This window comes from Neofelis nebulosa, chromosome 1 (genome assembly GCF_028018385.1).
Source record: "Neofelis nebulosa isolate mNeoNeb1 chromosome 1, mNeoNeb1.pri, whole genome shotgun sequence".
Taxonomy (NCBI): Eukaryota; Metazoa; Chordata; class Mammalia; order Carnivora; family Felidae; genus Neofelis; species Neofelis nebulosa.
In genome coordinates this window covers 99,297,672-99,324,854 of record NC_080782.1, presented here as the reverse complement: position 1 = coordinate 99,324,854, position 27,183 = coordinate 99,297,672, and the positions used below count along the sequence as shown (strand labels likewise).

Sequence of the window (27,183 nt, the reverse complement as noted above, 5' to 3'; positions counted from 1 at the left end):
ATTTATTTAGGTCATCTTTAATTTTTTTCAGTGGTGTTTTGTGGTTTTCAGCGTACGTGTCTCGAGCTTCTTTTGTTAAATTTATTCCTGTTTATGATTTAAGTAGTTACAATGTATTTGTGATTGGAATCTATTCCAAATGGAATTTTCTCCTCCATTTCATTTTCACATCGTACACTGAGTGTGTGTAGAAATACTCTACACTTTTGTACACTGACCTTGTATCCTGCAGCCTTAGCTCTGCTTATTAGCTCTTAGAGGTTTTCTTATGTGCAGGGCGTTCCCTACCCCCTTTCTAACTCCATCTTTCTTATAGGTGATTCTAGAGAACTTATGATGTATTGTGACTTAAGAGGAAAACTTTTTTTCTTGCCCTAGGAATCGTAGCTGTAGGGTACATCAATGAAGCTATTGATGAAGGGAATGCTTTGAAAACTTTAGATACTCTGCTCTTACCTACTGCTAAGATCAAAGATGTGGATCCAGACTGCGCCCAGCACTACCAGGATGTTTTATACCATGCTAAAATGCAGAAACTCATGGTGAGTCTTAGTAGGTTTGTTGCTTTTAAATTTACAGACTGGGTGGGGGGAGAACGGCTGAGAGGGAGGATTTTCTTGATTTGTTTTGCCTACGGCTTATGAGATACTCTTCCTACAATTGCCTATGGACCAAAATGGAAATAATAGGGCTGTTTTTATCCTGGTGTCAAACATGAGCAGGAAGCTGGCTCCAGAGCTAATCACTGCTTTTACTTTAAAACCTCACTGGTGGGTGAGTTCTTGTTCAGATTCCAGTTCATTGGCTATTTACTGAGCACATACTGTATACATAGTGTACTGGATAGTGTGTGGTAGAGGGAAAAAGGGTAGAAGGAACACATGACATTTGAAGATCTCTGTCCTTCTTAAGATGCTTAGAAACGGAGGTAGTGGGCATTCTTATATAGAAGAGTTAAATAACAGTAGAGGTGAGTATGTGACACAGTGTGAAAACAAGGCATGCACCGAGTACTTCAGAGACCATGGATTTTTGTGGGCTAGAATCCTAAGAGGAGTGGACATGGAGAGAGAACAGGAGCTGCCCCTGGAAGGGAGGGAGGAGCTGGTTAGGTGGGTGGAAAGCAGGATGGTGCAGGCTGGGAATACAGTGCTGGGCAGGTGTGAGCCTGGTTTGTTCTCAGCACAGGAAGAGACTGACCTGGCCACAGTCCCTTTGAAGAGCACAGGATTTTTTCCATGCTGCAGAGCTTAGACTGGTGTTAGGAGGTGTTCCACAGATACTGGCCAGTGTTGGAAGGGTGCTGAGTGGTGAAGCTTATGATCTGTTCCTTGAGAGTGAGAGAGAGATGCTCCCTGGAACCGACCCCACTCATAGATGCCATGTCTCCAGCTGCAAGCCAAAACCTCAAGGAGTGGAGGTCTTCTCTGTATAGGTCTTTACAACCCAGAAACTGCCTCATCTGAAACAGGAACAGCATCTTTGATTAGAACAAACATTTATTGAGCACCTGTTGTTTGCCAGGCATGATACTCCATATTTGTATGCATATTATCTCATATAATCCTCATAATAATCCATAACAGCCATGTGGGTTACATGTCCTTATCATCACTTACAGATAATGAAACTTAGGCTAAGTAATGTATCCAGAACTATCCAAAAAGTAATGAGTTCTGCAACTATGCCCTGGTCCATTGGATTCAGAAACCTGTATTATAAAGGCAGAGGGAAGGGGATGTTTATTGTTGCATTGTAATAACAAAAGACCCCAAACAATATAAATATCCTTCAAGAGAGGCCCAGTTAAGTAAGTTGCAATATATCCATATAGTGGAAATACTCTGTGGTCGTCAAAAAAATTGAGTGAATCTATATTGGATAATCTTCAATATGTATATTGTTAAGTAAAAAAAAAAAAAATGTTTCCACATGCCTGAAAATGGGATACACACCCATAATAAACATACTCTTGCATGTGCATAAATTATTTCCAGAAGGAAACACCTGGAAGGTGAACTAGAAGTCTGCTGTAGATGGGAGACTTCTTTGTTTTCTCTGTTTTTGTGCTTTTGGGATTTTACTTTCTTAGAGAGTACATGTATTACATGATGAACATTTCTAAACTTAAAAAAAAAAATGTAAACAACTCACAAAGGGCCAAGTGGTAACTTAGTTTGTGGAATAGGACCTACTGCCCCGGCTGAGGTGTTCCCCTTCAAGGCAGCTCATTTTGATGCAAGGTATTAGAAATTATTTTGGCATAATGTAGTCTCCAGCAGCATAGGGAAGTGTTGACTCTGGCAAAGAGAAGTGAGTGGTGAGGGAAGAAGAAAATAAATTTTTAATATAAACTCTGTACCATGTATTACCTATGCAAAAGTATTTTTAATAAAAATTAAAGTGTATATCTTTTTATGCATGTGCATATTTATTTACATTTATATGTTACATACATATGCACATATAATCGTATGTACTACTGAACTGCCTCATTAAAGGTGAATAAAAACATCCCTCCAAGGCGGGGACTTTTGTACTGTTAACCTTCTGATGGGGATGGCAGCAGCCTTGCCGTACCCCCTGTGCTTTAGGGGTGCCCTCACATTATTTATCTTCATTTGACCCTCACAGCAGCTGTGTGGCTGGTTGCCCTTTCATCTGATGGAAAGGAACGGGACTGGTCAATAAATAGCGGGCCAGCGAATAGGAGAGTGAAACTGAAACCCAAGCCTTGTGCCCCCACACCCCATGGAGGGGAGAATGGGTCTCTGCCTGCCATCCCCACTGATGGAGCCAAGACTGTGGCCCGAGGCACACTTGTCAGCATTGGAAGATACAGTTACTTGCTTTGGAGACAGACAGGCACCATTCCAATATTGGCTTTGTCAAAATAACCAGAGATTTTAGTCAAGTCCCTTGAATTCTCTTTACTTCCATTTCCACACGTGTAAAATGGATATAATAGTGCCTATCTTACAGGATCATGGTGAGGGGTTAAGAGTAACATACAGATGTAATAAAGTGTATTTGTATGTTCACGTACTTATATTTCTATAGATTATATTAACATGTAATCATATATAATTATATTGTGAACATACACATGTGTTTGAGTGTTTAGCATTTTGCATGGAGCTTGACACCCCCCAAAAATACTGAAATAATGTAGCTAATATTATTGTGGGTGCCAGCAGTTGCCCAGGTAAGGGCTGAGTGATGTCTGTGTCACAAAGTCCTTGCTAGACACACACAAATTGTTGCATCCACAAACCACACGTGGGATCTTCTGGGTACAGGATAGAGATAGACCTAGGCTCCTCTCTGCCCACAGCCACATGCGGTTTGTCCTTGACTCCACAAATCTTTCATAGGCAGGCTATGCAAGTCCCTTCCAGAGCATTCCAATCTGATAGCTTTAGGTCAAGATGGAGTGCCGTGGGACCTCACCAGGACACTTAGAAGCCTTTGCTGGGTGTCTCCACTTTGCCATCTGTCTGTCAGGCTTGCTTCCTAAGTGTAAGAGCAGCAGCTTTAGTAATGGAAATAGAGCATTAAATATGAGCCTAAGGATCTGGGTTCTAGCTCAGGCTGGAATTAAACTGCTTCGGCCTATAAAATGAGGAGCCTGAATTGTATTGGCAAGAGCTAACAGATTTAAAACATTACAGTTCCAAGCAATGAATATGATTTGGTTTAATTGCTATTTTTAAACACCATTTTCTTTTTCTGCCCATTAATTTTGAAACTTTTTCTTTCTCCACCTGTTTTTTCCCTGGGGAAAAAAACTGATTCTTTGCTTATTTGATGAGGTCTATGTGTGTGTGTATGTGTGTCTGTGTGGGTTTATTTTGTTTTGTTTTTTGTTTTTGAGAGAGAGAGTGGGGGAGAGACAATATTAAGAAGGCTCCACGCCCAGCAGGGGTTGATCTCATGACCCTGAGATCGTGACCTGGGCAAAATCAAAAGTCAGACACTTAACTGACTGAGTTACCGAGGTGCCCCATCTGTGTGTGTTTTTTAATATTTGTGGTTTGGATGCTTGGAAGTTGCGGTTGTGTTTTGATGGAGATAATTCTGTGCCTTGCCTTCCCAAGATCTGGCCTTGAAAATAATAGAAAAAAAAATATATTACTAGTATTGCCAGTATAAAGTAAAGCTTGTGCAAAAACATACAGCTGTTAAAGATCACATTGGAGGGGCTCTGGGTGGCTCAGTCGGTTGAGCGTCTGACTCTTGATTTCAGCTCAGGTCATGATCCCAGGATCATGGGATTGAGCCCTGCATTGGACTCCATGCTGAGCATGGAAACTGCTTAAGATTCTCTCTCTCTCTCTCTCTCTCTCTCTCTCCCCCCCCCCACCACTTCATGTGTTCTCCCTCTCTCTCTAAAATAAAAAGAATTTTTAAAAACGATGACAATGGATAACATCTGCATGGAACGGATGGCCAGTTTTATCAAAGGTTGAGGACAGGGATTTAAGCTGGTGAGAATTCTTGCTCCTCGTTAATAGTATTTCAAGTGTAACCTTGTGTAGAAACCAAATTCCTTTTGTCTCAGGGGAAAGGCTGGGTAATGCGCATGTTGGCACATACTTAGCAGAAAACACACTTTGTTCACCAGAGGCAGTGAATTGTGAGCTATTTTAAAATTGAAGGCTTTGGGGCGCCTGGGTGGCGCAGTCGGTTGAGCGTCCGACTTCAGCCAGGTCACGATCTCGCGGTCCATGAGTTCGAGCCCCGCGTCAGGCTCTGGGCTGATGGCTCGGAGCCTGGAGCCTGTTTCCGATTCTGTGTCTCCCTCTCTCTCTGCCCCTCCCCCATTCATGCTCTCTCTCTGTCCCAAAAATAAAAAAAAATAAAAAAAAAAAAGTTAAAAAAAAAATAAAATTGAAGGCTTTCCTTGAGACTTTATGAATTAGATGCCCAAAAACGTTCTGTTTTGCTATGTATATATTTACTGCACAAGAGTTGTATGCTTTTAACAAGTGAATATTACTACATTTTTCTCTTACGTGAAACTGTATTACACATGATGGCTTTATTTGCAGAAACCAATTCCTTTCATTGAAGTTTCTGTCATCTTAAAACTTATTTTAGGTTTCTCTTTAAGTTTTTTTTTTCTTCAAGTAATCTCTGTACCCAACGTGGGGCTGAGAGAAAGGGAGACCCAGAATCTGAAGCAGGCCCCAGGCTCTGAACTGTCAGCACAGAGCCCAACACAGGGCTGGAACTCCTGGACCGTGAGGTCATTACCTGAGCCAAAGTCCGCTTAACCGACTGAGACCCCCAGGCACCCCCCTTTCTTTTAATTTTTGTAATGTTTTGTTATTTTGAACTTTTAAATGATTTTATGAGTATGTTCTAGCTTACGTCTTTTTTTTTTTTTTTACATGCCCAACCAAAAAATAATGTCCCTTGTCATACAAGGGACCTTGCCTTCTCAGTAACAATTGAATGGGCTTTCATACTGCTTTGCTGCTTTGAGATTTTATTCATTCACTCAGCAACATGTTATACAGAGCATGGATCTGGGCCCCACAAACCCTGAGAAGACTTGGGTCTACAGGAAACTAAAGAAGGGAGAGGAGTAGCCCCTTCTTTACTATACAGGGTGTTTAATAAGTATTTATGAAATTAATATTTGTATATAAATGTCAAAAATACAAGAAAGGGAGATGAGAAAAATGAACTTCTAGCTTGAGAATCAGAAGAATGGTCCATTGAAGACTTTAAGAGATGGAAAGAATTAAGGCAAACATGTTAAAAACAGCTTTACAGTTAGAGAAGCAAGAGCAAAAAGGAGAAGTCAAGATTATAGCAAACTGAGAAGCTTGGCTGGTGCCTACTTTGCAGGCAAGGTTTATTGGGAAGTAAAGTTGGAAAATTATCTCTGAATGTCAGGCTAAAGATTTATAACTTATTCCAAAACAGTGAACAATCATTGGCACTGTGTGAGCTCAGATTTTTGAGTGATGTGTTCAATATGATCTGAGGAAGATTAATCTGGCAATGGCCAGTGAAATAGAATAGGCTGGCAGTGAAAAGAATGGTTAGAAGGCTAATGTGGGACTAAGGTAATGGCCCCTAGTGATAAAAATCACTTCGAGTGAGCTGATGAGGCACCACCTGTGTGAGAGTTGGAGAAGGAAGATGAATCAAAAATGACGCCAAACACTGAAAACTGAGATCTTAGCTTCTCCCTGTGCTTCGCCCTTGTCCCACCTCCTCCTCCAGGACATGTAGGGTTGAAACCTACTGGAGGTAGGGAAGATGGAGAATTAAAGGTCTTGAAGTACCATCAGGCAATGTGTCAGTTGCCCTAAAGATGATCATATCTTTCTTCTGCACTGACACTCTTAAAATCCTGAAAAAGTATTAAAATAAAAAAGTGCTTTTGTAGTGTTTTATTTTGAGGCAGTATTTCTTAGGAGCTCAAGAATGGAGTTAGAGGGTAGAACCCTCTGCACTAGGCATGTATCGTCCCAAGAAGGTGTGTTTTCACAGATGGCGTTCCTTGTTCTCTAAGGTGATTTCACCATTGTAAGATAAACAGTGGAGTGATCTATGATTTTTGACATAAGAAAATAAAGGAGTGGATCTAGGCAACTATTCAGGCTCCCAAGGCACAAAGCTATGAGATAGACAAAATATAAGCCATCGGTGTTGTTGTAGTAGTAGTTAGCGTGGTGAATGATGAGTATAATATTGCTTGGAGCAAAGCAAATGGTAAAAATCAGAAGAATGAGGAGACTCGCCTTAACATACCACAACCATCTGTGATCATATGCATTAAGCTTCCGAATGATGGCTGTGTAGCAGTAGATAATGACCACAAAGGGAATTAAGAATCCAAAGAACGCCAAGGATATGAAGTAGTAGAGTTGGAAGGGTGATGAGGACTCGCATGTGTTGTGGACATCATGGCAAGTGGTGATGTCCTGCTGGACAAGGTAATATTCCTGCTTCAGGATGAAGAATGGCAGCATGTATAAGAAAACCGTTGCCCACACCAGTCCGCATGTCAGCAGGGTGTAGGTACGCTTGGGCAGACCTCGGTATGTGAAAGGATGGACAATGGCTAGGTAGCGGCTGATACTAATGCAGGCGAGGAGCAGAATGGAGCAGTACATGTTGCCATAGAAGATGACTGTGGTGGCCCGGCACATCACCTCTCCAAATACCCAGTTGTTCCCATTGAGGTGGTAAGCTATCTTAAAGGGCAGTGTGATGCAAAAAAGAAAGTCTGCCATGGCCAGGTTGGTGTAGAAGATGTTCATACAGATGGATCTGGTCCTGAAGAGGAGCATCCACAGGGTCACCGCATTGGCTGGCACACCTACTACAAACACCAGGATGTAGATGGCTGGTATCAGTTTGGTACTTAAGGAGCTGCTCAGGTACCCCATGGTAGCATTATTCACGTGGAGATTTGAAACCCTTTCTTCTGGGCAGTTAATTTTTACAGTTGTGGTAGTTCCTGTCCAGCCTTCTATGGCAGAAAGGGGGAATTCTTCAAAAGAATTTGGGGGAGCCCCACGGAAGGTCTTAATAGGTAAGGTTGGTTTTGCCAAGTTGTGTACGTCATTTTCCATGCCTGTAACTGAGAAGAAGTATTAATATGAATTATTGCTGAGCCCATGGCTGTGGTTCAGGACACAATGAAACTAAAAGTTTTATCTACATAGTTTCTGTAGTTGTAGAATTTAGGATCACTTTTATTTTCACAAATCCGTATAAATCTGGTAAGTAGCAGGAATGCATTTAGTATATATCGTATGCCCCAGCACTGTGCTAGCCCGTGCAGGAGCAAAAACTAGATGGCAACTCCTTGCAGGCAGGAAGTTTATAATACCGTTGGCAAGAGCAATAATAGCACATCAAACCATTATAGACCAATATCATATTGGCTGTAAATTGTATAGACATTCAGACAGTGGTTAACAGATTTAAATGTTGGAGCAGAATGTCAAGGAAGAGGTAAAGATGAGCAAGGTTCATAGATGAAATTTAATAGATGAATAAGATACATGGGCTGGCATGGGATCTGGCAATGTCAGATAAGTTAATTCAACAAATGTTTATTGCATGTTATATGCCAGTGGTACAGTGTTAGACTCTGTCCCTGTCTTCAAACTGTCAGACCAGTGGAAAGGGTGCACAAAAACTCATTGTCTTACGCTAATAAGGTGTGTGAAAGAAGATGACAGGGTAGGTTACAGATGAAAGGGTAGGATACAGCCAAATCTCTGAAAAACCTTTAACTAGAAGAAAACTCGAAAGAAATCATGTTTCTGTTCTCAGATGCTGGGCTTAGGCACATACAAAATTGTGAACAGAGGCATGGCCATTATAGTAGACAGCGATGGCCTCACAAGATTCCACCTGCTAATGCCTGGACCCTTTGAATATGTTATTTTATGTGCAAAAGGGACTTTGCAGATGTGATTCAGGATCTTCAGATGGCATGAGTATCCTGGATTGGCTAGGTGCGTCAGATGTAATCATAAGACTCCTTATAAGAGGGAGGCAAGGGAGTCAATATCAGATATTTTAAAATGCTGTGCTGTGCTGGCACTGAGGATGAAAAGAGGAGCCATAAACCAAGAATGCAAGCAGCTTCTAGAAGCTAAAAAAAACAAAAGACAAGAAAATAACTTCTGCCCCAGAGCCTCCAGAATGAACACAGCCCTGCTGACATCTTGACTTCAGGACTTGTGACCTCCGGAAGTATCATCTGTATTGTTTTAAGCCACTGCAATTGTGGTAATTTGTTGCAGCACCAATAGCATACTAATATAACTGTGATCTGGTTTATATTTAAGATGACTTGGGTGACAGTGTAGAGACTGAAAAGGGAAGAAATTAGAGGCAAGGGGGACTGATCTGGAGCCTACTGTAGCCATTGAAACTCAAGATGGAGAGTAACGAACTAGAGCAATGGCAGCAGAAAGGCGAAGTGAACCCTGGGAACTGATGGCAGCTTAGAGGGACTTGGCATCCAGTTGGCTTTGGTGGCAATGAGGGAGAGGCAGGAGGCAAAAATGACTAGGAGGCGTCTACTCTAGATGATTTTGGGGAAGAAGATGGGACAAATGACAAGCATAGAGGAGACAAAGGAAGAAAAATGAAAAGAGGGGAATAGAGAATATAGTCCATAATGTATTAACATTGTATGGTAACAAGTGGTAATTACACTTACGAGATAATGTATAGAATTGTCCAATCACTGTGTTGTGCACTTGAAGCCAATGTAACATTGTATGGCAACTCTATTTCCATTTAAAAAACCAAGGAAAAATTCAGAAATGGACCAAAAAGGAATAGAGATGCAACCACTACATACTATAAATTATACTATATATTGGGCATTCGTTGGCATGCTAATTTTAATCCTCCTAATTCATGCAAGAGCCATTTCAAAAACACAGTAGACCTTACTCCTCAAACCTGTTTCTCATTATATAATTTTTCCGTAAATCTTTGACACGTACATAAAGTGGATTCTCTCAGATTTCTAAGATGGACTTTAATGCCTAATATAAACCTCATACTTACCAATTTAAAATGCCATTGTTCTGCCAGTTACGTCTTTTCACCTGACTTCTGAATTCCTACGTGTTGAGCACTTGGGGTTAGTGTTTAGTAACCTGGTTCTCATTCAAAGCCAGTTTCTCTTCCTGCTTTAATCTCTAGCAGTTCGCCCCCAGGTGAAATTGAAGCCTTCCTCATAACCTTGAGATTGCGCAAACTGAATTCAGTGTATAAAACAGAGTATTGCCTGAACAAGTAGGGACAGGGAGGTGGTGTTAAGGTGTCGTTTAAAGGAAGATAGATTAACGAAAAAGAAAGAAATATCTGGGAAGTGTTCTCTGCCTGTGTTTAGATGTGAACTTTGAGGATGGGGTTGGGTGACACTTGGATTCAGCCACACACATCCTTCTCTTCATTCTCACATTTTGAAAAATGCTTAAATTTGATGTTACCCAAAGAGAAATGCCTTGAGAATTAGGCCCAAAGCTGGAAAATGGTGGCTGAAGAGCATGCTGTGCAAGTTATTTCCTTTCAAGATCTGATAAGAGAGTTGTTGAAATGAAGTGTTTGTCAGTTTTCAGAAAATTCCTGTGGTTGAGCAAGACATGGTGCCTAAAAACATGGTAAACAGTGGCTGTGAAAAAGCCTCGATTCCTTTTTCCATGAGAATTCCAGATCTGGCTTGACTTGAGTAAGTCTTTTAGTGCCTAGAGTCTGGTGTGCTTTCAAAATAGTACTATTGTTAAATTTGACATATTTTTCAATTTGTTTGGATTCTTAATACAGGCTTCCGTTTGGCATAATGTTTCTAAAATGTTTTTACTCTGGGCAAAGGCCTTGGAAAGGGACTGATCCAAGGGGACCAGACTTCAGCCTCTAGACGATGGGGTTTTGTTACTCATTTCTCCCCCACCCCATGGAAGAAAGCAAATGCCCTGCTTCTTACTTTGTCGCCTTTAAATGCCCCCTGTTCACTTGCACCAAACTCCACCAGCATCTTGAAGGAGCCCCCTTCTGCTGCATTTGGGTTCACCCCTACCCAGAACGCTCACTCCTCGTGAATCCCACACCCACTGCTGCTCTGAATGCTTAGCACTCTCCCACAACCACCTTGGCGATTTCAACTGCCTGTTGAAGCAGCATTCCTCTATAGAGGTTTAGTTTTGTTAAATTTTTATTTTTTCTGCCTCATCGTTGTCCCTCGCCCCAGCTTTCCTGCTCCAAACAGTGTTGGCTAGAGAGTGACCTAACAGCAGAAGAGTTGTGGATACAGATAGCGCAAATTGGTTTATTTTGGAGTAAGCAGGCGGTGACAGGCTAACATTGGGTCGAGTGAAATAAGAAACACATTAAGAGTTGAATAATAGTATTTGGGAGATCTCATTTCTAAAAACTAAAAGATCATGTGACTGTAAGGAGAACTCCATGGTAAAGTCATTAAGAAACAGTAACCTGTTAGCATTACTTACTGGAGGACCACTCATTCTTTCTGGTACTGTTCTTGTTTTCCCTACTTGTGGCCCAAGACAAGGTATAAACATAGGAATTTTGAAAATCTCTTGAAAAAGTGCTGTCTTGCCGAATCAGAGGAAATTCTTAGAAGATCAGAATCTTGTCACAATGAAGTTTGATCCGTGACTTCATTATAGGAGTTAAAATCTTGACTATGCCACAGGTTTTTAAATCTAAGCAGAGAACACTGGTCTTCGACAAGGTCTGAACAGAGCAAACAAACTATAGCTATTCCCTTCCAAGATGCTGCCTTTTCATAACAAACCTCAAACTCTGCCTTTCAGGTTGCAGATTGTGTGAAGCGCGAAGAAAATTAGGTTCCGTTTGCCCTTGTAACACAAACCACCACCCCCCGACCTACCCCGTATGAAAAGAGCTTACCGCTTTGACAAAAAGTGGGCGACAGAAGCATTACTCCAGCAGCTACAAAGATGAGGGCTTTCATCTTGGTGACCTGAGTCCCGTTTCTCAAATGTTATTAAACGTGTAAAATTAGGGAGCACAGCTTCCCCTCGGTTTCGTGTGTGAACAGCAAAGGGAACCCTTGTTCTCGCCGGAGAGCGTGCTGTCTGTCGCATGCTCCGCAGACTGGGAAGCTTGCCCAGGGCCTCTGGAGGGGAAGGGTGTGACAGCGCTCATGTTGCAGGCTGCGTGACTCAGGCTGAGTCTCTGAACACATTACTTTATTCCTGGAGCAAATCATTTAACTCTTACCCACCCCTAACAGTTCCTTCTGCGTAGATGCTCTAATTCCCACCCCGTATACTTTGACATGTTGAAAAAATGCAGGTAGTACACAGTGAGTGCTTACAGAAGTAAGCTGAACATAGAGGCCGAGCAGCAGTTAGTTTTGACTGTCCTATATCTCATTTTTATCCATTTAAAAAACACGGTGCCAGAGTGTGATGTCTACTGAATAACTGAGCTGTCAGAAATTAGCCTTTCCTGAATCCTCTCTGTTATTCAAACGTTAATTCTTAAACCCATTACATAATTATAAATGAAATGAGTCACAGAAAACAAACTTTTTTTAGGAAGCTAAATTAAGACTATGGTAACTTTGAAAATTCTCCATCAGTGTCACATTGTTCTGAATTTGCCATCACTGTTTGGCCATACTTGGTTTTAGGGTGTTCTGTTTTGCCATAACTCAACATATTCTGAGCTGTTCGTTAACTACAGAGTCAGGTAACAGTGGGGTGTGGAGGGGTGTTAAATAATAAACGAAAATCATGATACAACATTAAAATGCAGAGGACTCTGTTTATTCCATGGTTATTGGTGAGCAGGCCTACAATAAACATTTTTTTAAAAATGTGAAATGTCCATAACATAAAATTTACCATCTTAATCATTAAGTAGTGCCCAACTCAGTAGTGTTTAGGACAGCCACACCGTTGTGCAACGTATAAGCTTTTATGGATAATTATATCCCGGAGGATATGGTTTAATATGTAGTATAAATGAAACTGCATTGTGACAGATTTTTCTGTACTTAACACAACTTAAGGTTAAACCCTTAGCCAAACAGTCCCAACAGCATGTTGCATATAAAATGCAGCAAGAATCAGAAAATGCAGATTTGGTGTGAGACTTACAGGCTGAGGGATAAGCCAGGAAGGAATTGATCTGTGTAAACTTTTCACATCATGATTAAATTTCATCACACCAAGAGTTTTACAATCAAAAATTAATAGTACTTCAGCTACATAATATATGTTAACAGAAGCTGAAATTGAAAGCTATTTTATTGCAGAAATAGCCAAAATTCCATAAAATATTGAAAAGGTACTTTTTGTTGAATTAAAATATTCTAGGACTCATCTGAATTCAGGAATTTGTCACTTGATTTGCAGATGGCCTGCTTTCTCTTTACTTGATCCATTTGTCACTCAGATGTTGAACCTGGCTATGTAGCTTGAGGTAGAGCCCTGACCATCCTATAAATAAATTTCCAGTCTTGTAGCAAGCAATTTAAAAGGAGATCTTAAACCGCTAGGGCTTGGTTTTTACTCTTGATTTTACATTTAACTCTAGCATCCTTTGGTGTAATGAGTCATGATATAAACTGTTGACTTAAATCCATTTGGTTTGTAAACTTTTCCTTTGCCTTATGAAACAAACACTTTAAGCTTTTAAGTGGGATTTAACTTCCTTTTCATCTGGGTCAAAGTTTGTATGGTGCATCTTCTACAATGGTAAGTTACGAAAGAATTTGGTAAATACTCTTCAAAAAAACTGAAAGAGACATAAATGAACTTGTATGGAACTTAGTCTTTAGGCTAGTCCTGGGAGGAGTGTTTGGGTTCTCTTTGGCCTTGGGAACAAATAGTTCCTACTCCCCTGTCTCTTCATTCTTCCTGTAGTCTTCAACTTCCTATCATGCTTCTTGTTTGATTCCTTCACATCCATTCTTTCAAGAAATGGAGATCTTGCTACAAGTAACCATACCCATGTGGCAGATCTGCCTAGAGATGATTGTGGAAGCAGGAGCCACGCCTTCCATGATGGTCTCCATTAGCCCAGATATTACAGGATGAAGTGATAGATTCTTTGTCTTACTTTCAGAGTGCTTTCCGCATACATTATCTCAAGTTAGTCTAAGAGGGAAATAGCTTTGAAGCCTTGCAGAGGAGCAGGTGGATGTCATTTCTCCTTCCTGCAAACCATCCATCATGAGTCCTGAATGATGGAGCAAGTTCTCCATGGTTCTGATGAGCTACTTGCTGTTCATCACAGGCTTTCCTTAGGATTTAGTACGTGACACTTATTACTACACATGGGCAAGTGTCCCCATTGTTGAAAATTGAATGCCTCAGGGTGCCTGGGCTCAGGTCATGATCTCAAGATTTGTGGGATTGAGCCCTGCGTCAGGCTTTGTGCTGACAGTGCGGAACCTGCTTGGGATCACCCCTCTCCCTCCCTCTCTCTGCCTCTGTTCATGCCCCTGCATGTGCTTTCTCTCTCTCAAAATAAATAAACTTAAAAAAAAAATAAATTGAATGTCTCATCTTCCCTGAAAAATATTTAATTTCTCCTGATAACACTTACTTGTAATCTCTGGCAAGTTTATGTAATCTTGGGCAGTTGGTTCCTGGAAGTCCCATTTAATTACTATATAGTAGCACCATATTTGTAATATGGTAGTCAGAATCAACCCAGAAGTAAAAAAAAAAAAAAAATGGGGTCACCTGGGTGGCTCAGTCGGTGGAGCATCCAGCTTTTAATTTCAATTCAGGTCATGATCCCGAGGACATGGAATCTAGCCCCATGTCACTCTCCATACTGAGTGTGGAGCCTGCTTAAGATTCTCTCTCCCGCTCTGCCCCTCTCCCTCACTCATGTGCATGCTCTGTCTCTCTTTAAAATACAACCAAAAATAAAATAAAATCACTTTAAAAGTAAAAAAAAAAAAAAGGTAGATAATTTAGTGCCTTTTTATTGCTATTATCACTTCCATTCTGAAGCTGTCCTTAGCTCCAAGTATTTCTTCCCCCTGCAATTAACCCCTACTATAATCATTTCTTGACTATTTCTAGATCATGTGTCTACAGCCATTATTGCTCTGATCACATTGTATTATAATTATTTTTTATGTAAATCTATCTTTTCTACTAAGTTGTTAGCTCCTTGAGGGCAGCCACCATGTTTTTGTATGGGTCTTTTGTTTTTGTCTCTGTGTCTGGTAAATGCCAAGTATCATTGTGTTTCCCTCAAATTTAAAGTTTCCTCTGGTACTCGGGGCCACCTTGGGAACACAGTTAGTGATTAAGGGAGAGCGTATTCAGAGGCGGCTTTTCTGGAGGAGGTGACATTTGAATTAAGCCCTGAACGGTAAGAAAGAATCCACAGCCACACAGCTGGAGAACATTAGGGTCTGAAGGAGGCTGGTGTGCAGGTCTGAGACAGGGAGTAGAGGAGTGTGAAGGGCAGCCAGAGGAGTCAGCAGGCCTGCATCATTAGATCCCCACGGTCCCTGGGAAGGGGAGTTACATTTTCCCCTAACTGCAGAGGAAATCTGTGGAGGAGTTCCAGCACAGGGATCATCCGGTTCTTTATAAAGGACCACCATGGGAGAGGGCAGTCTTGGAAAAAACACAAACCAATAGATGAATGCACCTAAGTGGGGGATGGGGTTTGGAATTGGGCGTTATTTCATTAATAGTCTATACAGTCTATGACAGTGCTTGGTAGTTGGTAAGAGTCTGTGGGAACTGTAATAAATGGGCTCCTGAAAAGCAGTTATAAATTCTGTTTCATCATCATTCCCTGTTCTTTGTTTTATTCTATGACCCTATTTCCAGGACTCAGAGATTGTTTCCAAAGTCCTTTGGCTGGATGAGATACAGCATGCGGTCGATGAGGCCAACATGGACAAGGACAAAGCAAAACAATGTAAGTCCTCACCTCCTTTTGCTGGCTCAGTGAACCGTGCTGGTTATGCCACTGATTTTTTATGTTTATAACTGTATAGCTTTAGTTTCTGAAAAGATTTGGACTCTTAGCAATTTTAGTTGTTGAGTATATATACAAAAAGATCTATTGGTGGTGGCACTATTTTCAGTGATTAGGTGCTATCTCTAGCAAAATGTAAGGATTCTGGTACAAAATCCAGAAAGCAAAAAAATGGTTACTGAACTCTCAAATTTCTAGTTTAATCAAGCCCTTTTTTACCTTTTTTAAAAATGTTTATTTATTTTTTTAATTTACATCCAAGTCAGCGTATAGTGCAACAATGATTTCAGGAGTAGATTCCTTAGTGCCCCTTACCCATTTAGCCCATCCTCCCTCCCACAACCCCTCCAGTAACCCTCTGTTTGTTCTCCATATTTAAGAGTCTCTTCTGTTTTGTCCCCCTCCCTGCTTTTATATTATTTTTGTTTCCCTTCCCTTATGTTCATCTGTTTTGTCTCTTGAAGTCCTCCTATGAGTGAAGTCATATGATATTTGTCTTTCTGTGACTAATTTTGCTTAGCACAATACCCTCCAGTTCCATCCACGTAGTTGCAAATGGCAAGATTTCATTCTTTTTGAATGCCGAGTAATACTCTATTGTGTATATATACCACATCTTTATCCATTCATCTATCAATGGGTATTTGAAGCCCTTTTTTTATCTTGACCCTTAAGAAACTTGCCCAATCTGCTTAATAAATACCTATGCTCCCTTCTATGCCTTCCATTGTATTAGTCCAGATTTGCCAGAGAAACAGAACCAAATATATACTTTTCTCTGGAGAACTAAATATGTAGTCATATATCTGTGTGTGTGCGTGCATGTGTACAAGTGCATGTGCATGCAGATAAATAGTTGTTTCTCTGGAAAGTATGTATTACCTGTATACACACACATACATAGAGAAAGAGACAGGGAGATTTACTCTAAGGAACTGGCTCATGTACTTGCAAAAAGGCTGGCAGTCCAAAATCTGTGGGCAGGCCACAGAGGCCAGGTGGCAGCACTTAACCACCAAAGGTGAGTGGGTGTGGTTACTGTCATGGAGAGCAGAGTCAAAGCAGTAATCAGAATAATCTGACATACCTGTGGGATTGGCTAATTGACTGTGGTATTCCTAAATATGATTTAAACAGTTTACTAAATTCATTCTTGATTTGTACAAGTGGAAGAAGAATTCTAGGTCAAATGCAGAAGTATAATTTGAGTAATGAGAGCAAAAATCATGGCCCCTAAGTCAATTCCCATACTTAAGCCATTTACAGACCAAGAACCCCTTAAGTGACAGGTCCACTTGAGAACAGAGTGCTACAGTCAAAAGTTTATACTGTTCTTCTTTATTCAAGGCTTCCCCTAAAGAGAGCTGCAATTTTTTACCATGGTGGCTGTATTGAGGGGAAAGGACGCAATCAGACGTTCCAGGGATTACAGCACACTGGCTCTGGAACTGACACTAATTGCAAGAAACCCCAAATGTCACTGTGGTCCACCAACCAGAGTAAGGGCTCATGGAGCTCAGGTGATCAGTGGAGTCTTAGCTCAGGTCTTTCTCCCAGCGAGTCCTCAAACCGACGTGCAATTATTCCCCCAGGTCTAGGGTGCATAATTGAGATAGACGTACTCGGCAACTAGCAGAATCCCCTCATTGGCTCAAACGATTTAATTTTAGTTTTATTCTAAGACTCATAGACGAATAGTAGGAAAATTCACATGGAAATCTAAAGTAGCTTCAAGATTGATATACTAACACTCTATATGTACAAATAATCTACCGAAAGTAAGACTTCTGAAAGTGCTGTTCCTTAACCTATTTGCAGCATAACTAGGATGTATCCTATTGTATCAGGTCATAGAATGCTGTCGAGACACCTTAGTCTTCTTGCCCCCAAAGATTGGCTTTTCAACTTTGGAAGCATCTGTGGGGAACATCTGGTTTTTATTTCCTTAGCCTGGAAAATTATGTACATTTCTCCAACCTGAATTTATACCCTCAGGATCTTTGAAGTCTTTCCATTCTAGCACTCTAATCCTTAAGAAAAAATAAAATAAATTTGAGACGGGTTCGTAAGAGATTTAGATTTAAACGTAAAACTGAAGGAAGCCGTAGTTTAAAGAAACACTTTTAAAGAAATTAGATTGTAACATTGGCACTCAGCCTGAAAGTGTTACAGTTTTGCTCTTAGAAGTCAAACCAATTTAGAAATCATTTTATTCATGTTCTTCCTACATTTGGCCTGCGGATGAGAAGCTGTTCCTTGTTTTACATTGAGATTCATTGTTGTGTTGACTGTGTAAGAGGCTTTCTCAAATATGTGACTGTGTACTCCAGATGTACACATTTAAAATCCTGTCTTCTGCCTCTGTCCTGTGTCTCAGAAGAGTTGATATAGTTTCTTCTATGATACATAACACCAAAAAGATGTTCTGAAGTAAAACCATCTATATTCTAACAATGGATGAGAATTTTCCAGTTTTTCAAAAAAAAGAGTTTAATCTTCCCTTTAAAAGCATTCATCCTTTGTATGATAAGACTTGAAACAGATTTTGGTTTCGTGTTGTAAGCATCTAACCCACTCCCAGATAATTTGGTACAAGAAAGTGCTGCCCTATAGGTTTTACCACAGGCAAGACTGAAGGGACACCGTAACTCAAGTCTCTTTCATTTGGGTTTCTTGCTTTCTAAAAGTAGGTTTGTCTCTACTTTTGACTCCATAGAGCAAAATTCCCCAGCTTTCTTCCATTATTGTACCCTAAGGAATCTTTTTTTTTTTTTAATTTTTTTTAACGTTTATTTATTTTTGAGACAGAGACAGAGCATGAACAGGGGAGGGGCAGAGAGAGAGGGAGACACAGAATCTGAAACAGGCTCCAGGCTCTGAGCTGTCAGCACAGAGCCCGACGCGGGGCTCAAACCCACGGACCGCGAGATCATGACCTGAGCCGAAGTCGGCCGCTTAACCGACTGAGCCACCCAGGCGCCCCTAAGGAATCTTTTTAGATAGATTTTCCCTAATTATTTTTCACCATGGAATTTTAATACCACAGATATATTGAATCTGTTTTTGTACCATATGTAGATCTGTGCTGATACATAAAAAGATTTCTCCCTCTCCCCCACAAGAGCCATTTTTTGCCCCACTGGAGGTTATTTCACCTCTTTTAAGAGTGCATAGCTTAGAGAAAGCCTGCCGATGTATGGCTTAAGATGCAACACAAACATTTCTTTCGGATCTTTTAGGAGACTTATGGGAGATTTCTTCATTTGTTCCTTACCACAAACATACCTGACTTTATGTAGACCGTTTATTTGACATCTTCAATTATCTGGAACTAAACGGCATCCCATGGATTAAGCAAAAACACAATCAAAGTATATGTCTCAAAGCCTGTGTCCTGGAACTGATTTACTCTGCTCATTGGGGATCTCTTGGGCAGACACTTACAACCTTTGTATTCTTATATTAGGCTTAACACTAATATGTTTTGTTGTGTCCCTTCCCAATTCAGAGTACATCAGAAGCTACGAATTACCAGGCAATTAGGTGATTGGGCTGCTCTCTGCAAGCACATAGCAGCAAGAAGAAATAGCTGGTGGGGACCGGAGGCAGGGAAAACTAAAAAGCATAAGAGTCTAAGGCCGTTCAGTGCAGGAACAAAGAAGCCCAAACAGCTCCTTAGTATTTAACAATACTAAAATAATCACTGTATTATAGCAGAGGATGACAGGAAGGGCTCTTCTAGCAGCTCTCAGCAAACATTAAGCACCTACTGTGTACCAGGGATTATGGATAAAATGATGAGCAGCGTAGAGACTGTTCTCTTAGGGTATTCTCCAAGGGTTTAGATTTTCATGGGAAAATTAATGGTTCTGTTAAGATGAGTAGTAAGCTTCAGTTACCTGGAAGATTCACCTGTGGACCCACTGCTTGCATATCAATATTCAATGGTAAATCACATTTCCATATCCAAGAAATTTGTGCCTTTCTTATACCCATCTTTTAAAAAAAAATGTTAAGTTTATTTATTTTGAGCAAGGGAGGGGCGAAGAGAGAGAATCCTAAGCAGGCTCCTCCCTGTCAGCAGAGTCCGATGTGAGGATCGAATTCACGAACAGTGAAACCAGGGCCTGGGCTGAAACCAGGAGTCGATGCTTAACTGACTGAGCTACCCAGGCTGAGCTACCCTATAATACCCATCTTTTAAGGAACATGGCATTTTACTGGGTTAGATGAAGCTGTCAGGTGTAATTCATGCGAGGATTCTTTGTCATTTGCTTGTTCCTTCTGCTTTTCTGGAGAAGAGGAAAGGCGGACTGTTTATCCATTCTTATTAGCTCCTGTAAGCACAAGAGCATACTGCTGTATCTTTTGTTCTGCAACAGTTGAAGTTTGCTACGGAAGTTCTCCTTGATTCTTTATGTGCTCCTCCAGATTTGCATCACTTTGGTTCCAGATTGTTGAAAGTCAGACTCCATTTTTCTTGCCCCTTCAGTGTTCATGTTTGTATGCACATACATGCATAATTTAATGACACCAATATGCCAGTTAGCATTTGTATGGTAAAGTTTTGTGTGGTGGGGGGGTGTTTATAAAAATGTATATCCATCTCTCCTCATTTCATCAAAACCTTCTGTCTACAAAGCATTTTAACCTGGTTTCTTCCACTGTTGTTCTAGGTTTCTAACTCAGTGCATTTATAGTTTGTAAAAACAGTACTTTCATTGGTTGGGCCAGAATATTCTTGGCTGGGAATGAAATGGATAGTAAAGAACTCACCATGTTAACTTTCTTTAGGTAGCCAAGGGTTCACTGTCGTTTGATTTATAGGGAGAAGCAGAAATTTAAAATGGAATAAAATGCTTTCTAAGTCTAAATGGGTTCCAGAATTAAGTTTCTGGACTTGAGTACATATGTCCATCAGCCCTACCTGTTGCTTTCCTAGAATATTTGAAGTATACTAGCACCATACAAGAGACTATCAGGATTTTTTATATATTCTAAAATAAATAAATGTCTTCATAAGACAAGTTCTCAAATACTGATGGATGACCTATTGGAGGGCTGCATATCTACTGCATTTACCACACCCTTATGGATTAGTACAGTGAGTGGAACCTAGTGCCTTCCCACCACACGAGAGTAGCCTGGAAATGCTGTAATTTTTAATAAACTGTGCTCCTGTGGGAAATTGTTCTTCCTACAACCTAAACCGGTAGGTGAGTTGGTGACAGTCATGGGTATTTGTGGTACTAACTCTGAAAAGGATATAAAGGTTTAATTCCAATGCATTACTGGAAAAGGCTGAATTACATCTCACCTTTGCACACCACTAGAGTAAGCAGCAGATAACCAGTAACAGAAACTTTGTTCTCATTGTGCAGGGGTTACCCTGGTCATCGATGTCAATCAGTGTTTGGAGAAAGAAAAGCCATGTGATATTTTGTCTCATTTGAAGTCTTCTGTGTCTAATACAAATGACATAATCCCTGAATGTGCTGACAGGTATTATGATGCCCTTGCGAAGGCAAAAGAGCACAAATCTAAAAGTGGTAAGCTTTCTAGTCATTTGGCACTGACTAAATATCATTTCGAATATGATGCTGTCTTGCACCAATATGTATTGTATTGACTTTAAGACAATTATTGCTTTCGTATGAACATTTCTAAAATATTTTTTTGCATTGGAAAAAATTTTTACATGTGTTTTTCTTTTTTTGTTTTTTGGAAAAGTCTGATTAACTTGGTGGCTATGCATGGGTGACATCATAAACTTGAGAAAAGACAGCATTTAAGGAGAATTTGCTTTATCTAGTGCTTGCTTGTTGATCCATTTCTCCAGGGATAGGAAACTGATTTTTTTACAAATATTTGTCTCTCATTTTTGAAACGAATGGTACATGATTGTGTAATATTTAATAGGAGTAAGTTTGAAAACGTGGAATAAAATGCAGTGACACTGGTCTCCAAGGGCCCAGCTCAATAACCTTGGCAAATATTTATGCCTGTTCAATCCAACGGTAGACCATGATGTGTTAACTTTGTAAAGTATCGTTGAGATCATGAGTCTAATAGTCATTTTTTAGATTTAGAAACTTACATTCATGAGATTTTGGTCAGAAGGAGACTCTGCCAAACCACAAGAGGTTAATTTTTGAGAGTCAGTGCACCATTCCTTTAGTAAATTGATACCAAGCACTTCACATCCTATCAGAGATCAAGGTATGTCCTGATTCGCAGGCTGGTGTGGATTTACACATCACAGGTCATGTACTTTGCATCTTCAGGAAACTGGCCTCAGAAGTGGAATTGGAGAAAAAAAGGTTTTCTTAGTTCAACTGGAGGTCTTTCCCGTGGTACCCTATGCACTTGGTGGTTTGTCTGATGTATTTCCAACTCAGAGATTGCACCCTTGAATTCAGCAAGTTGCCCGTTAATGAAACATGCAGAAGGCTATTGGTCATTCTTTCTTACCTGGCATCTGATCACCCTTGAGCCTGTCTCTGTTCCCTTCACATATTTTCATCCAGAGTCACTGTAGCGTCCTCTGCCTCTTCCTTTATGGGGAAAGAATTGCACAACAGTGTTAATGCCAGGGTTCGTTTCAGTTTCAAATCCATCCTGGCCTAAGCCTAATTTATCTTCTACTTGCCTCCACTTCCCGTGTGCCATGTTCTGGTGCATACTGTCTTATATCCCCAAATTGCCAATTCAGAACCCTAGGAGTTATCTTAGATTCATAATTATTACTTGTGAGCATTCTGATTTGGCTGTACAAGATACTTCTGGTAGGCCAGCATTTCTACACAGCTAACAGCTGTCTGCCCATTTGAAAAGAGATACATCTCTTTTCCTGGGCAGTGACAAACAGAGAACAGTTGAGGAGCATTTAAAACCAAATAACCAACCAACCACGTTCAAGGGCCTTAAAGTTACCCCTGCTTAGTTTTTTTAATCCATTTAAATATTCTGTACAGATATTCACTTTGAACTTTGATTTCCTGTAAACACAATTAGTCGAGTGCTCACTTGACAGAAGCTGGCTTAGATTGGTCTAGGTCAGAACATTTTTATTTTGGCTTTTGTTGTTGGCTCTCTGGTCTGGGACCGGAATCATGACCATTCAACAAAATAAACATACTTCTAAATGGGAGGGATAGCCCATGGGTTCATGAAGAGGAAATATTCGTCTTGACTAATTAAACCATGACTGCCATAGATTTTTTTTTCCCTAGTGCACCCTTCACCACCCCCAGACATGAAGTCCTTTCCACATTTTTTTTCTCATTTTGTGTGGTTGTGTAGAGCACGATGAGTCAAACCAGGACATTTTCCTTCTCCCTACTTAGTGACCATCGTGCTTGGATATGCCAGTTTTTAGTTAGGATAAGGTTGTCTGCAAAGATGAGTTACTTCTGCTTTGATTTAATGCAGATCATGGGCTTTCCTTAAATAATGGGTTACAGTCTGTATAGGTCACTCCTTCTCAGAGAAGTTGCTGGAAGAGTTGCTAAGCAAAGAAGATTCTTGCTCACCAGTCTCCTCTGACCACTTTGGTGCCATTCACATCTGGGACATACATTCTTTGTCTACTTTTTCCTTCTTGATGGCCATTTGTGACTCTTCTCATCCTCGTGAGGAATTTGAGATCCAGAGCCATGGCATTACCCGTCAGACTGTCCTCCCCATTTGGCTTAGTAGAGAGCCACCATTGAACACATAGAATTCATTCCATTTTAGCAAGTCATTTCTAATTATTTTAGCTTAGGCTGCCGGAATGCTTGATGAAAAATTGTTCATTACATTATTTTACATATTGGAGAAAGTATAATGTTGAAGCGTTCAGTATTTCTCTCTAGAATGTAACAAGCTTCTTTCTTTAGTGTCTACCGAAGGTTCATGGCTCCAACTCACCCTGCAGGATAAATATGACTACTACTACAACATCGATTCACAAGAGACTTCCTGGGTCACACCTGAATCATGCTTGCCTAAAGAATCATGGCTCATGGCAAAAGAAATTGAGGTAGGAGTTTCATGTTTAATGCATAACTATGCTCTGAAAAAATAAGTGTGATTGCCTTTCTGTTTTTGAATCATGGAAGTGGTGGGAGGAAATAACTTATTTTTTGCAGCCTGGGTATAGAGTAAAGTCGTCATGAATGCAGTTGGATGGGGCTGCATGCCTACTGACTTGTACGGTTATTTCTATATTGACATAACACCACCGAAGAGAGCAAGGGGAAGAAAGATATTGTAGCTTATTTGTAATAGTACATTATCCTAAAAATTAATCTTCACATTTACCTTGACACAAGAGCTCAGTTAGTAGTAATTTCCTGGTTGTCAGTGTTCAGTAATTTATTTCTTCCCCCCCACAGCCTACCACAGAGATAGATATGTCCTTTAAAAAGTCAGTAATACTTTCCAGGGGGAAATACTCTTAAAAGGATGTTCACCAAGATTGCTTTGGACTTGAGACCAAAGTTGGACCCAAAAGATGTGAAAATTGCTGTTTGTTCCATGCATTGTAGTATGTTTAAAGAGAAGATACAAATAAGAATTTAGTTCCATTTGGAAAAAAAAAGACAGAACACACAAATTTAGGTCTTATAAAATTGTTCAAAGTCACCAGCATCAAAGATATTTGCTAAAACTCAGAGAAAAATCTGTGGCCTGGAGGCTGATGATGCCACCAGAAATCAATGACAAGAAGACAGTGAAGAAAATGGTTTATTAAGTAATTTCAAACATTGTCAATCATTGTTACAATGCATTATCAGTGTTAACTTGCAAATAATGAAACTGTGGGCAATATGTAAAAACAATATGCTAGAGTGGAAAAGATGTATCACACTATGAAGAAGCAGCATCAAAGGGTTAAAAATCAGAGCCACAAATTGTTCCTGTGGCCTCCAAAGATGCCCTAGGAGTAACTTTGTAAAATGGAGCATCATTCTGTTAGGATTATTAAAAAGTGGAAGGTCTAGGGGCGCCTGCGTGGCTCAGTCAGTTAAGCATCCGACTTCAACTCAGGTCATGATCTCACAGTTCATGAGTTCGAGCCCCACATCGGGATCTGTGCTGACAGCTCAGAGCCTGGAGCCTGCTTCGGATTCTGTGTCTCCCTCTGTCTCTGTTCCTCCCCCTCTCACACTGTCTGTCTGTCTCTCTCTCTCTCTCTCTCTCTCAAAAAATGGATTAAAAAAAATTTTCTTTTAAAGTGGAAGGTCCACACTGTTAAAAAAAATAATAATCTTCTAGACAATCTAAAATTTCTGATTTAGTGAATGTAAGAATGTCTTCTCTTAAAGGTTTTTAAGCATTTTTTTATGATTTCAGTTTTAATTTTTTTAATCATCCGTTGATTCTAGTCACATTGGTAAGAGGCATCAGCCATAGAAGTGAGTCCAGTCTTGGCTTGCATCTCTCAAAGAAAGTAAAAAGCAAACCCAGTTCATCATCTACCTGAGACTTTTCATAGTCCCTCTCCTTTGTTCTCATTCATCTGGGTTTCACCTGTCTGGCCAAGGGAACGCCTGTCTCTCCTCGCCCACCCCCTTTCCTTCTGTCCAGAGTCTTTTATTTTCCCCCCAAGTTTATTTTGGGCTCCTCCTGGCTTGTTGCAGAGGTCTGCTCTCTGGCCTGGACTAGAAAGGGGGCCTAGGAGCCAGAAGACTTCATAGCCACTGCATTCTTTTCCTTGGCAGCCCTGGAGAGGGAGGTGGCAGTGCATATTCATACCACAGCCGTCCTTGTCCCTTGTACACTCTGGAGCTCAAGCCTCACACTTGGTCCTTGCCAGCATCATTTGTCCATCTCCGCCTCCAGATCCTGAGATCGCTCAGCCAGATTCTCCTAGTACCTCAGCACCAAGGTCAGAGGATTTCAAAAGCAAGTCATTAGAAAGAAGCTCAGCCAGTTCATCCTTTTGCTCTGATCAAGTCTGTGCTTAAACCAGGCCAGAAAGAGCCATCCATATCCTATTTCTCAAAGATAGAAGCTCCAGAAGCTATTCTCTTTGCTCGTTTCACCCGATGTGTGAAGTGTAACCGTAAGAAATATCTCTTGCCAGGACATTGTTGAGGAAGTCACAAGAGATTATGTTCGTGAGAAGATGTGGTCTGCTTCTGAAGATTTGCTTCTTCGCTTGGAAGCCACAAGTGCAGGACCCCTTCTTAGGAAAGAGCATGAAGCTAGGAAATCATATTTGTATGGACAAGAAGAGCAGGTGGTCAAAATACAGGTATGTGAATCGCCTACAGCTAGTTCCAGCAAACTGTCATATCTCCTGAAGATGCTTTATTTTATAGTGTGACCGTCAACTACTGGCATTCTAATAAACAAATCAGAGTGCAGATTTTCCGCTTAATCGATGCCCCCAAATCTGCTTTATTATGCCCGGAGCTGGGAAGGATGTTGAATGATTTTTCAACCATGGAGACTATTAAGGGGCGCTGCGGACCTGCCAAGGTCCACCTGCCACCAACCTTGTTGGAGCCAGAGGGACCCCTCAAATCAGAATTGAAATCCTCTTTCTGTAAAAAGCTGGATCTCCTTGTGTCATCTACTCTCTAAGCCAGGTGTTCTCTGAATTGCTTTTTCAGTGGCTGGTGGATGCTGAGTGGTCCTTGTTTGTACACACTTCTAGACAGAAAGAGCACAAGAGCTGACAAAATGCCTTTAGCATCTGCAGGCATGTCTCCTCCCTCACAGACTCCTCCTTGAGTCCTGTAGGAAAAATCCTCCTTTCTGACTGTTTGGTTTTGAGTTGTTCTTCAGCTTGCGTGACTGTCTGAACTTTCTGGTTGGCAGAGAGCTTCACAAATGTAGATGTTTCTCATTTGTATTCCCCTAGCACCCTCTGAGAACCAACATGCTACCTTTCACAAGGCTGCATGTCTTTTTTTGTGTGCATCCAGAATGACACTGTTATTGACAGACAGTATTCAATGGGCTTTTGCTTTGGCCCATAACTGTGAGATTTCCCAAATTGGAAGTTTTTAGGTTGAAGATTTCTCTTTTGTGATCATTGGTGTACTTACCTGCTTCCCTCACCTAACTATAACATCATCCAGGTCAGAAAATAAGTTTCCAAAATTTGTGTATTCTGTGTCTTATGTACGATCGGTGCTCAAATAGTCAAATTTGTTCGGAGCTTAAGATGTTAGAAGGCAGACATGATTAATTTTTAGAAGAAATGTCTCCCACAAACCTGACTGTGAAAGATTTTTTTTCTTTGCTGAACCAGTAAGTTTTCCACTTTATTCCTTCTGTAAGTAAGTGGTAGGCAAAACACACAGGAAGTGACAAAAAAGCCTAAAGATGAAATCCTCTACACTGATGCTGAGGCTCTAATTTTATACAGAATTAAACAGTGTCAGCTGACCTGACAATTTGGACCAACCTTAAGCTCTCCAGCCTCAGGGAATGGATCAGTATTGTATTTGGAGGACATTCTGTGGATTGCACGGGTGTAAAATCCATCTGATATTGGGACCCAGGGCCGAAGTCACAAGAGGGCTTGGGAGAAGAAGGGTAGAAACAATCATCTGGGGCCTTTTGCTTCACCTCAGCAGAGGCAGAGAGATTGAAGCAGAAGCCATAGAACTATGAAGTCACCTCACCCTGTTTTTGTTTTTCACTCTTCTGACAGTTTTCTAACAAGGAAAGCAGAAGGTCTAG

The 27,183-nt window shown here is 40.7% G+C and overlaps 2 protein-coding genes across 5 annotated transcripts in view; one reads left to right on the top strand and one right to left on the bottom strand.

Annotated features, from left to right (window-relative positions):
• The window catches only part of IQGAP2 (IQ motif containing GTPase activating protein 2), a 312,421-nt gene that overhangs the window by 222,713 nt on the left and 62,525 nt on the right, over positions 1-27,183 (top strand). The window contains exons 13-17 of one of the 2 annotated variants that reach the window (XM_058729182.1): positions 379-542; positions 15,351-15,441; positions 20,883-21,050; positions 23,382-23,524; positions 25,574-25,744. In XM_058729182.1, coding sequence (XP_058585165.1) covers positions 379-542; positions 15,351-15,441; positions 20,883-21,050; positions 23,382-23,524; positions 25,574-25,744 — 737 coding nt within the window. The remainder of the gene's footprint in view (positions 1-378; positions 543-15,350; positions 15,442-20,882; positions 21,051-23,381; positions 23,525-25,573; positions 25,745-27,183) is intronic. The other variant, XM_058729192.1, reaches the window with a different exon arrangement.
• Positions 5,475-11,547, bottom strand: F2RL2 (coagulation factor II thrombin receptor like 2). 3 transcript variants are annotated; one of them, XM_058729220.1, is made up of 3 exons: positions 11,428-11,540; positions 11,004-11,250; positions 5,475-7,603 (listed from the first exon to the last, which is right to left on the bottom strand). In XM_058729220.1, the coding sequence occupies exon 3, from the start codon at positions 7,593-7,595 to the stop codon at positions 6,525-6,527; it is 1,071 nt and encodes a 356-aa protein (XP_058585203.1). In that variant the 5' UTR covers positions 7,596-7,603; positions 11,004-11,250; positions 11,428-11,540; the 3' UTR covers positions 5,475-6,524. The 3 variants fall into 3 exon arrangements, with proteins under 3 accessions (XP_058585203.1, XP_058585187.1, XP_058585196.1); XM_058729204.1 differs by lacking the exon at positions 11,004-11,250 and having other exon boundaries at positions 11,428-11,547; XM_058729213.1 differs by lacking the exon at positions 11,004-11,250 and having other exon boundaries at positions 5,475-7,597; positions 11,428-11,547.